This window comes from Ovis canadensis, chromosome 4, assembly GCF_042477335.2.
Source record: "Ovis canadensis isolate MfBH-ARS-UI-01 breed Bighorn chromosome 4, ARS-UI_OviCan_v2, whole genome shotgun sequence".
NCBI classification, from domain to species: Eukaryota; Metazoa; Chordata; class Mammalia; order Artiodactyla; family Bovidae; genus Ovis; species Ovis canadensis.
Window position 1 is genome coordinate 134,657,025 of NC_091248.1, and position 14,621 is coordinate 134,671,645.

General features: G+C 55.2%; 1 protein-coding gene across 2 annotated transcripts in view; it reads right to left on the reverse strand.

The window, feature by feature from the left end:
- Positions 1-9,141: 9,141 nt before the first annotated feature.
- The window catches only part of VIPR2 (vasoactive intestinal peptide receptor 2), a 68,967-nt gene continuing 63,487 nt past the window's right edge, over positions 9,142-14,621 (reverse strand). For both annotated transcript variants that reach the window (XM_069587280.1, XM_069587281.1), the window contains 3 exons: positions 11,117-11,246; positions 10,983-11,024; positions 9,142-10,401 (listed from right to left, as the gene is read on the reverse strand). In XM_069587280.1, the coding sequence (XP_069443381.1) occupies positions 10,228-10,401; positions 10,983-11,024; positions 11,117-11,246 (346 nt within the window). In that variant the 3' untranslated portion in view covers positions 9,142-10,227. The remainder of the gene's footprint in view (positions 10,402-10,982; positions 11,025-11,116; positions 11,247-14,621) is intronic.

Below are 14,621 nucleotides of genomic sequence, written 5' to 3' on the forward strand. Positions count from 1 at the left end.
CCTTCATGACCCCATAAACTACAGCATGCCAAGCCTCCCTGTCCATCACCGACTCCTGGAGTTTACCCAAACTCATGTCCATTGAGTCAGTGATGCCATCTAACCATCTCATCCTCTGTCGTCCCCTTCTCTTCCTGCCCCCAATCCCTCCCAGCATCAGAGTCTTTTCCAATGAGTCAACTCTTTGCATGAGGTGGCCAAAATATCGGAGTTTCAGCTTCAGCATCAGTCCTTTCAATGAACACCCAGGACTGATCTCCTATAGGATGGACTGGTTGGATCTCCTTGCAGTCCAAGGGACTCTCAAGAGTCTTCTCCAACACCACAGTTCAAAAGCATCAATTATTCGGTGCTCAGCTTTCTTTATAGTCCAACTCTCACATCCATACATGACTACTGGAAAAACCATAGCCTAAAGACTTAGGTCTTTAGGTAATAGAATAAGATGCTTTCCTCTTTTAAAGACATGTGCCCACAATTCTACATGAAATTTAATATAAACAAAGTATTGCAAATAAAAAGCGAAGTAAATACAGACATCATTGTTTCTAAAGTCTGTGGAGAGCTTGTCCCTCTTTCCCCACTGAGCCTCCACCGTGCGGGGCTCCCCTTATGCTCGGAGAAGTCCTCACACCCAGGATGGAAGGGGGCGGCCCGGGACCCCGAGGCTCAGACAGAGCGGCTGGTCCTGGTGAGGGTGGAGGACGCGGCTCGAGAAGGAACATACGGTTGTGTTAAAAAGCCAGCGCCTGGGATGGAGCGCAGGTTCTGATGAATAAACTGTCCTAAGCCTTTGTTTGTGTGGTGTCTGACTGCTGGAGCTGTATCTCAGGGTGGCGTGCTGACCTCAAAGGGCGGAGGCCCACGGCACATGGCAGGAGTGTGCATAAGCGAGAAGGAACTGCCCGAAAGCCAGGTTTGTGGGGTCTCTGTTTCCACTGTTTCCTTCTCTTCATAACGTCAGTGTTGATTATCTCCGTCTTCAGCCCCTGATGCTCCCGAGCCCCGAAACCGTGCAGAGAGTGTGCAGGGCATGACGGACTGTCCGCCTTCCTGACTGGAGTGCAAGTCCTGGGAAGGCAGGGATCCATCCACGCGTGTTCCCAGAGCCCAGAGGCCAGCCTGCCACGTGCAGCGCATGCCACACACGCTGGTAACGGGAAGGAAGGAGCTGGTGAGAACGAGCGACTGCGGCCCTGGGAGCTGCCGCTGTAATACTTTGTGTTTTTCATGCCTATCGCATGAATTAGGGGCAGGAGGAGGTGGAACAGAGGAGGCGATGGTTGGATGACATCACTCACTCAACAGACACGAGTGTAAGTAAACCCCAGGAGTCAGTGAAGGACAGAGGAGCCTGGCGGGCTTCGGTTCATGGGGTCACAGAGTTGGACATGACTTAGCGACTGAACAATAACAGCACGGACTGAGGATTCTACGTGCGGTTCTGGGTTTCTGTTTTCTCCTAAGCATTAGCTCTCACCATTTTCCCATCTGTACCCAGTGGTCAGATTGTATCCCAGTGTACGGCACACTGCTACCTAGTCATGGCCCCAGTTCCCAGCTCTCGCCCTGTCTGCATCCTTGTGCATAAATGGTTGCTTAAAACCTTCCCCCTCTTCTGTTGCTTAGGGTAGATTCTTGTGGAGAAGCACCTGTCTTTATTGGGCTGCCCCGGCTGGCACACAGGACCCTTGTTGCAGGTGCGGGGTTCAGTTCCCTGACCAGGGGTGGAACTTGGGCCTCCTGCCCTGGAGTGGGGAGTCCTAGCCTCAGGACCACTAGGCACGTCCCCCAGGATAGAGTCTTCAGAAGTTAAGCTGTCAAAGTTTGTGAACATTTTTAAAGTTACTGCTGTCTTTACCAAATCGTTTTCTACAACTCTTGGGTCAATTTAATCCTATCACTCACATTTCAGGTCCTGCCTCACAGGGTCATAGTTGAACCTTATTTGTTTCACAGGTTATTGTAAGCGTCAGGAAATAAAAATGTGTCACTTCACTCGCTTGTGAGACTGAACAAGCTCCGTACGTTTATTAGCCATTTTCATTCATACTTGGCTTTTTATGTAACCTGATGATGTATTTCTTGGTGTCTTGGCAGGTTTCTTACTGACTGAACCTTAGGAATACTAACTGCTTTCCATAGTTCTTGCAAATATTTTTATTTGCCTTTTAATTTAGTTTTCAGCCTTTTTTTTTTTGGATGTGCAGAACTTTAAAATGTTTATGTGGTAAAATGGAGCACGTTTCTTTGAATTTAGGAAGAGTTTTCTCAGTTAGTGATAAAAAAATTCACACATATATTCTTTTTCTATGGACCTACATATCCCTGTGCTATCTGTTGGACTTTACTTTTAATGCGTTATTAACTGGGTTGTCTATCCGAGGCTCATATCCATCCATAACGCGAAGTGCTAGCGTACGTTTTCCTTTCCTGGTTTTAAAATGAGCTTTGATTTTTTTTTTTTCCTGAAAGGGCCCTTGAGAAGCCCTGGCCAGGTGGGACATTTCCGACTCCTGGGGTGCTGGTGGGACGTGCATGTCTCAAGAGGAGCCCACAGGCACCTGGCCTCCTGGGCGGCTCAGACTTGCCCTCTCAGAGCTGCGGGTGGGCAGGGCTGCGGGTGGGCCTGGCCCCGACCCTTGCCAGTGTGATGCCAGCCCAGGTCTCCAGCCTGGGCCTGGCGCGTGACCCTGGGGACAGCAAGTGTGTTCTCAGCGCAGGGCGGCTGGGCTGCTGGAGGGAGACACGGCCCGACCATGAGGCTGGGAAGCCTTTGCTCTGTTGACCTTGGCGCCAAACCAGGTCCGTCGGCTATTTGAGAACAGAACTGTCTTAATGAAAAGATCCTATCAAAACAAAACCAAAAATTTTCTGAGGAAGAACTCTGAAATTTCTGGACTGGTTATTTCTCATTCCACACTCGTTACTATGACAACAAGTATCTTCTGCTAAGGCAGATAGCTGGAGACAAAGTGACTACTTGAGAAAATGAGTTACTTTCTTTTAAATTGGTATTTTTTTTTTCTTCCCTCAGAGAAATAAATGCTGTCAAACGTAGTCCTAGGAAAATAAAGTGAAGGCCTATTCGGTCCTGGCCTCATCAGGTGTGGGCACCCCCACCTGCTGACCAGGCCAGGCCGTGGGTGGGTTGGTCGCTGGGACGGCTGTGTTCTCCCAGGCACCTCAGCCCCACAGCCACCCTCCAGCCCTCCTGGGGTCGCCTGCGACCTATCCTATCACCAGGGAAATTTTTAATGAAGTCCTGAATCTCTCACAGACCTCTTTCTTAAGCTACTACATCTGCGGCCAACATGCCTAAGGCGTGCCCGGGGGCTCCATGCTCTCTCTCTGCAGCTCCTTGGCTGCCTGCCTGGGGGAAGGACTGTGGTTCACGTGGGGCCTGGGGCAGGGGCCTCAGGGCCCGAGTGGAGGGCGTCCTTCTGTCCCCCTGATCATGGTGCTGAGACCACGTCCCGCAGCCCCAGGGGCCCCGGGCGCTCGTCTTCAGCTGCCTGCTCTACTCACCGCCGCGTGCAGACAAGCAGCACCAGGTGCGATTCGACTTGACGGATCCTTAAGTAGCTGGCTGGAGAGTCACCTGGATCTTTACTCCCTGGAGAGATCTAAAGCACCAGCTCTCCAGGAATTCTAAGTTGAGGTTTTCTGCTTCCAAGCATGGAGGAAAGTCAGCAGGACAATGTCTAAGCAGCCTTTGGATGTTGCTTTCCATTGGAAGCAGAGGAGACCCTCTGCCCATTTGATTCTTTGTGTCTAGAAAATCTGCCTCCTGAGTTCACAAGTCCCAGGGATGTGGGCCAGAGGAGCGACTTCTGCCCTGGGCCAGATCCCTGCCAGGAACACTTCCGTAGGCAGCTCGCCTGCCTTGGCTACCACCATTAACGCGGAGCGATTGAACAGGACCTGCTTTCTGCAGTGACGCCTCAGTCTTGGGGGGCAGAGGCAAACAAGACACCATTTGTCCCAAGAGACTTAGAGTCCAGATGCGAAGTGGAACAAGCATGTTCACGGTGAGGCTGGTGCCAAGGGAAAGGCGGTCCCTCAGGCCCCTGGGGGAGTCCTCAACCTCAGCCACAGACGGGCACCTGCCACCCACCTCAGCAAGGATTGAACTAGGTGCTGCTGCAGCCACCGACCCTCAACATCCCCTGAGAGGAGGTCAGGGTGGGGAGAGGAACGAGGCACTCTGTGCTCCAGGAAAAACTGGCAGAACAGGTCATCAGATAGGTCTTTTAGGAGCTGACTTCATGAGCCCAGTTCTTGTTATTGCTTTTAGAATACTATAATCCTTCACGGTGATGACTGCTCCTCGTGCCCGGCAGAACCCTTCTGCACAAAAGCACGTGGCCGATTGTATGTCCGCCCCCTTCACTGAAATCATGTATACTGACCTCCCCTCTTACTTCTTATGAGCACTTTCTCAGAACTACAGGAAATGCTGTCTCCTGGGCTATAGTCTTCTTTTTGCCCCCAGAAAAACTTAACCTGCAGTCCTCACGTTGTGCATTTCTGGTTAGCCCAGCCTGCCAGCAGGGAGTGCAACTGCTTTGTGGGGTTGGCTGAGAACCTGGGGTCACGGTGGTGAGGGTCCCTCAGAGCACAGTGTGGCCCAAAGTGCACATCAGGGAGGTCATCCTGTGGATGGTTTGGAGAGAATTCGGGGAGAAGCAGCACCAAGATCCAGCTAAGAAGCTGTTGGTTAACACCCACAAAACGAGGTCATAGAGGAGGGGGTGGGGTGGCCCCCCGCTTTCCTCGAGCTTCTCCATCACAAAGTCCTAAGCTTGTCTGATGAGGAGCGACCCTCCTCAGAGGGATGGGAGAGGAAGATGCTTTGCAAAGGCCCTGGGGAGGCAGCTGGGGGTGTCTCCTTGGAAATACTCCCTGACTGGCATTCACGAGTGTGTTTTGTGCGCACACACACACAGAACCTGGAACTATGCTTCCAGAGATGGGCCTTCTATAGTGCTAAGAACAGAGAGTCCTTGGGTTTCAGAGCAGGCTGACAGTTTGGGGAGAACGCATTGACCCAAGCTTGGGAAAGTCTGCAAGAGTCACCCTCTCATGGGGTCTTACTATATTGTGTGATTTAAACCTGAAAGGGTTGTGATCGTATGAAGACCAGAAAATCACAAATGTTGCATATTCTGGATGCATGATTGTAATGATTAAATTAAATGATTAAACGATTAATATGAAAGCTTGTATCCTTCAGGTGTCCTGAGTTTACACACTGCTTCTCATAATTTGTCACCCACGCCCTCCAGCACACAAGGATTTGTAAAACCTTAAATTTCCTTGGAAGGAATGATGCTGAAGCTGAAACTCCAGTATTTTGGCCACCTCATGTGAAGAGTTGACTCATTGGAAAAGACTCTGATGCTTGGAGGGATTGGGGGCAGGAGGAGAAGGGGACAACAGAGGATGAGATGGCTGGATGGCATCACTGACTCGATGGACATGAGTTTGAGTGAACTCCGGGAGCTGGTGATGGTCAGGGAGGCCTGGCATGCTGCAATTCATGGGGTTGCAAAGAGATGGACACGACTGAGCGACTGAACTGAACTGAACTCTCCAAAGATTTACTGCACAATTGCACTCATCTCACACACTAGTAAAGTAATACTCAAAATTCTCCAAGCCAGGCTTCAGCAATACGTGAACTGTGAACTCCCTGATGTTCAAGCTGGTTGTAGAAAAGGCAGTGGAACCAGAGACCAAATTGCCAACATCCGCTGGATCATGGAAAAAGCAAGAGAGTTCCAGAAAAACATCTATTTCTGCTTTATTGACTATGCCAAAGCCTTTGACTGTGTGGATCACAAGAAACTGTAGTAAATTCTGAAAGAGATGGGAATACCAGACCACCTGACCTGCCTCTTGAGAAACCTATATGCGGGTCAGGAAGCAATAGTTAGAACTGGACATGGAACAACAGACTGGTTCCAAATAGGAAAAGGAGTACGTCAAGGCTGTATATTGTCACCCTGCTTATTTAACTTCTATGCAGAGTACATCATGAGAAACGCTGGGCTGGAAGAAGCACAAGCTGGAATCAAGATTGCTGGGAGAAATATCAATAACCTCAGATATGCAGATGACACCACCCTTATGGCAGAAAGTGAAGAGGAGCTAAAAAGCCTCTCGATGAAAGTGAAAGAAGAGAGTGAAAAAGTTGGCTTAAAACTCAACATTCAGAAAACTAAAATCATGGCATCTGGTCCCATCACTTCACGGAAAATTGATGGGGAAACAGCAGAAACACTGTCAGACTATTTTTTTGAGCTCCAAAATCACTGCAGATGGTGATTGCAGCCATGAAATTAAAAGACGCTTACGCCTTGGAAGAAAAGTTATGACCAACCCAGATAGCATATTTTAAAGCAGAGATATTACTTTGCCAACAAAGGTCTATCTAGTCACAGCTATGGTTTTTCCAGTAGTCATGTATGGATGTGAGAGTTGTACTGTGAAGAAAGCTGAGTGCCGAAGAATTGATGCTTTTGACCTGTGGTGTTGGAGAAGACTCTTGAGAGTCCCTCGGACTGCAAGGAGATCCAACCAGTCCATCCTAAAGGAGATCAGTCCTGGGTGTTCATCGGAAGGACTGATGCTGAAGCTAAAACTCCAATATTTTGGCCACCTCATGCGAAGAGTTGACTCATTGGAAAAGACCCTGATGCTGGGAGGGATTGGGGGCAGGAGGAGAAGGGGACAACAGAGGATGAGATGGCTGGATGGCATCACCAACTCGATGGACATGAGTTTGACTGAACTCTGGGATTGGTGATGGACAGGGAGGCCTGGCGTGCTGCGATTCATGGGGTCGTAAAGACTGAGCGACTGAACTGAACTGAACTGATATCTCCAAAGGAGAGATTGGAACTGCTCGGCCTCCTTTTTTGTCATCATATTCCAATAGCTTGCATCCCCTGTGGTGCAGCGCCAGTGGTTGAATATAAGCAGCCTTGACAACAATCCCAGTGACAGCCCTGGGTCAGTGTTGGCACTGAGGCCTGTTGCCCCAGGCTCTGGCCAGGACGCCGGGGGACGTGGGGCTGCTGTCAGGAGCAAGGGGACCTCCCGCCACCTCTGCCCACTCCCCTGTGCTCAGTAAAGCTTTAGAGAGGAGAAGTGACAGGCTCTTTTCCTTCCGTCTTCCAAAGAGCACACTTCTGTATAAAAGATGCCCCAAATCCTTTGTTGATGTCCACAAGCTGAGTGTTCCTCTCGGAGGGCTTCGTGGCCGGTGATGCAAACAGGTGACAGACGCACATTGTCCACGGCCTCTGCTGAGTCTCGCCCCCGTTTCCAAGAATAAACACATTAATCTGTAAACTTTCATCAGGGCCTGAGTCAGGTAGGACAGCCACCTGCAGCAGCGGCTGGCTCCCTGACGCCTGTGCCAGTGGGTCGGGCTGAGGCTCAGGATCAAAGGAAAAGCTTTCCGTAAAGAAGAGACGCTCACCGTCCTCCAGACTGAAGACAGGCAGATTGGGGTGGAGAGAGAAGGGAAGCCCAGCGATGCGTCAACTGCAGCTCGGCCAGAGCGGCACTGCGCCGCCTCTTCCCAGGCCACGCTGCCCAGAGCCCAGCGCGCACGCCCGGGGCCCCCCACTTCCGGGGCGGGGCTGCGGGGCTGCTCGCGCAGATGCAGAAGCGCTCAGACGCTCATGGGGGAGGGGAGGGTGTGGGGGAACAAGCGCAGCGTGTGTGCAACAGAGACTCACGCAGCTGTTGGGGGTAAACCACATCTGTGTGCAGACAGGCGCGATCCACACCGTCTGACCCAGCGGAAAGGCAAGGTGCAGAAATGTCTGTACAATATGACGTGCTCTCCACGAGGAAGAGAAGAAAGATGCGAGAGGGGGAGAGAAGTTTGCGTGGGCCCAGAAGAAAATGTCCGGGAAACTCCACGCACTCATGATGGTAATACCGACTTCCCGAGCGGTGAGAGGCAGATGGCGGGTGGAATTCACAGCTTTTTCACTTTTTAGCTAGTCTGCCTCTGATGTTTGAGCTTTGGTAACTCCTCTGAATAGCTTCTCTAGCCTGAAAATGGCACCACTGGAAAAAACTGCCGTTCTTGATAAGAAAGGAAGGCGCTGGCTATTTCCGTCTATAGAGGTGGAGTCTTCTGCAAAGTGGCCCCTGGGCACACACCCGTCCCCACGTTGTGTGTTCACTTCAGTTCCCCAAGTCTGGAAGAGACCTGATGCAAGTCCTCACGAAGCTCCTTCCACCAGCAGACATCTGACAAAGTCCTATCACCAGGATCCTGGGGCTCTTAGAAACCACGAGAGGCTGGTCTCCACTCATTTCTGAGTCTTCTCTAGCTCAGCCTCTGGAGAGCACAGGGTGCGATGCTTTGGCACTGCGCGATATTCCCCTTGGAATGAGACAGTTTGACTGAGCATGGAGTTTATTAGAAATAGATTTTATCTGTCTGTGGCACAAATCGGAGAAGGCAATGGCACCCCACTCCAGTACTCTTGCCTGGAAAATCCATGGACAGAGCAGCCTGTTAGGCTGCAGTCCATGGGGTCGCTAAGAGTCGGGCACGACTGAGCGACTTCACTTTGACTTTTCACTTTCATGCATTGGAGAAGGAAATGGCAGCCCACTCCAGTGTTCTTGCCTGGAGAATCCCAGGGACGGGGGAGCCTGGTGGGCTGCCGTCTGTGGGGTCGCACGGAGTCGGACACGACTGATGCGACTCAGCAGCAGCAGTGGCACAGATGCCACGGTTAGGAGTTTGCTCCCAGAAGGCATGCACACACACGGGCACACACACGTATACACGAGAGCACGTGTGTGCTCAGCCCTGCCCTGGTGAGCAGGTTCCCAGGTTCCGTGGAGTGAGGGTGTTTGTGTTGGGAGCGGCAGCCCCCTCCCCACCTCCGGGGTGCCGGGAGCCCCTGCATGGACACGTCACTGACCAGGCCCGTAAGGAGCAGTTCCAACTGGTGCCAGTGCCCAGGAAGCCATGGAGTCCAGAGGCCTGAGCTGCCGCCCACCCGTCCCCACCGGCCCACCCTCTGCCCGAGCTCCTCTTCACAGGCGGGAAGGCTTCCTCTGAACGTCCTCAAGATGTTGATGCTATCAGAGCCAGCCAGCAAACAGACACGAAATGGGCTTTATTCAAGTGGCCACGCACGGCGGCATTCTAGGCACACGTTTACAGCACTTTGCAGTGACACGTGGGGCACTTCGGTCACCTCTGTCCTGATAACGGGCAGTGACAGGCAGTCTCCCCTCTGCTCCCTTCGGGCTGGACCACCAGTCAGGCTCGCAGCCTTGGCGCTGGCAGCTAACAGACTCCCGGGTGCTTATGCGGCACCCGTGCCAGATGGCGGCCCTGAGACGCTTGCTCACTGTCTGAGCTGGGACACTGCTGCCGGGCCCCCCGCGGCTGCCCCACACTCTTGGGCCAGGCTCCTCTCACTGGGGGCCAGGCACACCCCCAGGGGGCCTCTGCTGGGTGACAAGCCTCCCAGTCTTGCCCCGGCCGTCCAGCCCACTCCTCAGCGCAGCCCTGCCCCCCGGCCCTGCGCCGGCCACCCTGATGACAGGCACCCACGCTCAGGTCTGTGATGCCCCAAGATGAAGGCTCCATGGTCTCCTTGGTAAGCGGGGCCTGATGCCGCAGAGCGGCTGGGGAACCAAGCGCCGCAGCAGAGAGGCGAGAGCCCGGATGTGTGAGCAGGGCGGGGCCGCGGGCGCCCGGGGGTGCGGAGGCGAGGGGCCCAGCTGAGCTTGCGGGAGGCTCTGTGGAAGCCCTCGGAGTGGGGGGAGGCCCACATGTCCTGCAGCCAGCGGGGTGGGCCGCCCCCGTGACTGGGGGTGGGAGACCAGCGATGCAGATCATGCAGAGACGGGGTAACCACGTCCCTGAGGGCCAGCGCCCCAGCTCAGGCCTGTGCCCCCCGAGAACTGGCGCTGAGATTAGAAAACCCCTCCTTTCTTCCACAGTCGCTGGACCCAAGTCCTGGCTTCTACCACTGTGGTCTTTGCTAGTCTCTTTGAAAATGGGTCTGTCTGCATGGCCAAACAACGTGAAATAGAAAGCGTCTGACTGCTGGAGTTTGACAGTCTTGAGCTTTAAGTCCCCGGTGGTTTCGAGGTCCCCCAGTCCCCCGGGGGGTCAGCCAGGCCTGGCTCTGGGGGGTCAGCGCCGAGTCTGTTCGGGCCCCCACTGAGGCACCCTTAGATGACCGAGGTCTCCGTCTGCAGCAGGGACGGGGCCCGGGAGCTGCGGGGACCCTGCAGGGCGCCGTCGGAGCCGGTCCTGGAGATGGACGAACTGTGCAGCCGGTAGTCCCGGGCGGAGGGCCGGCTGGGCCACAGGCCACGCCACGTGCGTCTCAGCTCGCTCTGCACCTGGGGAGGGGCACGGTGGCGTGGGCTCAGCGGCGGGAGCTGGGGGCCTGCAGCCCCGGAGCAAATCTCCCCCTGCAGCCCACTTTTGGGTGTGGAAGCTGTGATATCCATGGACAGGGTCAAGTGGGCTTGGGAACCAGGAGAGGATGGGGACGCAAGGGGTGCCAGAGAAGAGTGCTCTGACCCGGAGCCGGAGGCAGCTGAGACGCATGGGTGGGCTGAGCTGAGAGCCGTGGGCACCGGCAGCGGCAGTGACCCCGGCAGGGTCACCAGGGTGACCTCTAGAAGGTGGACCGGATCCAGGTCTTTTGAAGTGAAGTCAGTCAGTCGTGTCCAACTCTTTTGTGACCTCATGGACTGTAGCCCACCAGGCTCCTCCGTCCATGGATTTTCCAGGCAAGAATACTGGAGTGGGTTGCCATGTCCTCCTCCAGGGGATCTTCCTAACCCAGGGATCGAACCCGGGTCTCTCTCATTGCAGGTGGATTCTTTACTGTCTGAGCCCCCACGGAAGCAGGTCCTTTAGGGGTGTTTTAAGGAATCCCCCTCAAGCCGGGAGCCTGTGCCCCCCCGGGACTCACCTCGCTGTTGAGGAAGCAGTAGAGAACCGCCACCACCAGGCCCTGAAAGGGAGAAGGTGCTGGTCAGAGGCTGCGGCCCCGGCCCTGCCCCCCGCCCCTCCCCCGCCTGGGACACGCGGCCCCCCCAGCCGCACCTGAAAGGATCCGAGGCACAGCTCGAACAGAATCTGGTATTTGGAGGAGATGCCGATGGGAAAGCCAGCAAACACCATGTAGTGGACTCCAAACAACGGGATGAGCAGCAGCGTGGACTTGGCCAGCCTCCTGCAGCGGAGACAGCGGTCAGCTCTGGCCAACTGAGGGCCTCCCTACCCAGCCACACCTCCGCCCGTCTGGGAGGGCGTGAAAACACAGGGGTGAGCACCACTCTGCCCTGCAGAGCGGCAAAGCCCTCTCGGGAATCTTGGCCAGTTGGAAAGGGCGGCACTGGTCTGAGCAGGTGAGACAGCCCTGTGTGTCCCTCGTTTAGCAGCGGAGATGGGGAGAGCGTCCCCAGCATCCGGAGGATGGGGCGAGTTTTAGTTTCAGATCCAAAGAGCAGGTGCTGCAAGGCTGCCCCTGGGCACAAGCGAGACTGTGTCCCCCTGACGGCCGTGGACAGGTCCTGCAGGCGACCCTGCTGGAGGGCCCAGACACCTGAGGAGTGGGAGAGCTTGGATCCGATCTCACTTCCCTGCTGGGGAGCTCTTACCCTCCTAACCAAAGAGCACACTTTCTTCTCACTACAGTGGTGTTGAAAGCAAGACAGCTGAACTCAGTCCTACCTGCCCCCAAGCCTGTCCCACGCCCCAGCCAGGTACAGGTCATCTCCGCTAAGTCAGCATTTCCCAGGCCCCTGCGCCGGCCCCTGCACCAGGGGCAGCGGGCTGCCTCTGACTCAGCGTCTGGGCCTCAGCCCGAGAAGCTGCTTCAGGTGCACAGAGGCGCTGCAGCTGCTCAGCGGAACCCCCTTGGAGAACCTGCCGTGAGCCAGGGACTCTCACAGCTGCACACGAGAGTCATCGGGGGGCTCTTCAGACTTGGAATCCAAGCTGCCCCCCACCCAGTTACATCAGGTCTCTGCAGGTGACCTGGCCTCTTCCCGGGGGAGTCCTCGTGGCTGTATCTGATGCAGCGACCCCAACACGGCCTGAGGGTCAGGAGCCCTGGGGTCACCTGGAGGACGGGCAGGCAGGCAGTGGCTGGGCCCCCTCGTGACCCCACCGTCCCGATGACCAGCCTCACCCTGGCAACGTGGAGGGAACCAAGGGAGGGGCGCCTCCGGCTCCTCTCCACCTGCTCTGCTGGGTTGGCGCCAGTGCTTGGGAAGACCCTGATGCCGGGGGAGATCGAAAGCGGGAGGAGAAGGGGACGACAGAGGATTAGATGGTTGGATGGCATCACTGACTCAATGGACATGAGTTTGAGAAAACTCTAGGAGACAGTGAAGGACAGGCAGCCTGGCGTGCTGCAGTCCATGGGGTCACAAACAGTCAGACAAACTAAGCAACTGAACTGAACTGAACCGAATACTCAGAAAGAAGTCACCCCTTTGTTTACGTATTTTGAGACACCTGCAGAGTTCACATTGGTTTCCTCGCATTGGGTGATCTGCCTGAGCTCTGCCCCAGCTGTGCGTGTGACCAGGGCCTCGCTGGGCCAGGAGGCCTCAGGAGCCCCTCCTGGCATGTGCAGGCCTGACTGTCTGACCACAGCACGTGGTGGCCTCACGGCCTTCAGCACCGTGGCCGGCGTCTGCCTGGCGAGTGAGGCTGGGGCTTTGCAGGGAGCAGCCCGTTAGGCAGATGTCCGAGGGGTCTGCCTGGACTCCTGTGGCTGACACTCTGCTGGTCTCTAGAAAGGGGGCCTAGAGGCGGGACCCCTGGGGCCCCGTGCCTGGGATCTGTCTCTTCTGTTATGAGGTGGAGACGGAAACACGCCAAAATACAGCAGGCGGGCACCACGGGCAGCTCTGCTTTTGTTGCTCTGGGAAAAGAGTGGATTCTGTTATCCGCGCGCAATTTTGTTTCCAAAACAAAAGCATCGCTCTCTACGATCCACTTACGATCGCTCCCCAGAGCCCAGAGGAAAGGTCAAGGGGGCAGTGAGCGAGACCTGCAGAACCCGGGAGTGCCGTCGAGGGGTGGCCGGGGCTGCAGCTGGTCTGGGAGCAGCCCGGGCAGTGACAGTGCCGGAGGAAGGCTGCTCCCCTGTGGCCTGAGCCCACCGAGGGCCGGGCAGAGCCTGCCGCAGCCCGGGGCCCGGTCACGTGTGCGTGCTTACACCCCCCGTCACAGCACCTGCTGGGGCCGGGCACTAAGTGTCTTCTGAAGATTCCCTCTATCAGCGCTCACAGCCTTCAGTTCAGTTCAGTTCAGTTGATCAGTCATATCTGACTCTTTGCGATCCCATGAATCGCAGCACGCCAGGCCTCCCTGTCCATCATCAACTCCCAGAGTTCACTCAGACTCACGTCCACCGAGTCAGTAATGCCATCCAGCCATCTCATCCTCAGTCGTCCCCTTCTCCTCCTGCCCTCAATCCCTCCCAGCATCAGAGTCTTTTCCAATGAGTCAACTCTTCGCATGAGGTGCCCAAAGTACTGGAGCTTCAGCTTTAGCATCATTCTTTCCAAAGAAATCCCAGGGCTGATCTCCTTCAGAATGGACGGGTTGGATCTCCTTGCAGTCCAAGGGACTCTCAAGCGTCTTCTCCAACACCACAGTTCAAAAGCATCAATTCTTCAGCGCTCAACCTCCTTCACAGTCCAGCTCTCACATCCATACATGACCACTGGAAAAACCATAGCCTTGACTAGACGGACCTTAGTCGGCAAGTAATGTCTCTGCTTTTCAATATGCTATCTAGGTTGGTCATAACTTTTCTTCAAGGCGTAAGCATCTTTTAATTTCATGGCTGCAGTCGCCGTCTGCAGTGACTTTGGAGCGCCCAAATAATGGTGGCTGTCTTCCTGCCAGCATCTCCACTCCAAGGTGAGGAGGCAGGCGGGGTGCAGGGTGGTCGCCTCGTCTGGGCCTCCAGCTGGTACGGAACCAGCACTGGGCCGCCCGCCTCGGGGGAGGCCACCTGAATGTCCCCCCAGGCCACCCTGCGTCCCAAGGAGGGAAGGGGCGGACGCAGCTGAGGGGGCCCACCCTCCTGGGGTGGGCGGGTAGCCCCCTGGGGCCACACATTTTCGGGGTCTGCAATTCCCGCCCCCGTTTGCCTGAACCCAAGGCTGGACCAGCTGCACCAGCCCCTCCACACTGAACTGAGTTTTAGTTTACACTCGAGTTGCAGACTTTATTTGTTCTTTATAAATTCCTGATAGACATTTACAGAGTCTTCCAGTTCCTTTACAGAGTTCTCAGTCCTTGTTAATTAGCTGGATGAGGGTGGGTGATTACTTAAACTCTGCTCTCTTTCTCACGAGGGAGATGATATCCACCTTCCTGTTACCATTCAAGCAACAAACACCAAACAGTCGTTATCAAGCACAAGGCCCGCACGAGGCGCTGCCTGGACCCTGCGGCCCCACGGGGAGGACAGAACCAAATATGAAATGTGAGCAAGCGTGGCCACGGAGGAAAGGCCAGGCACTCCAGCACCCAGCTCCCTAGAGGGTGTCCACACTGGGGGCAAGGGAAGGACTCGGCCATG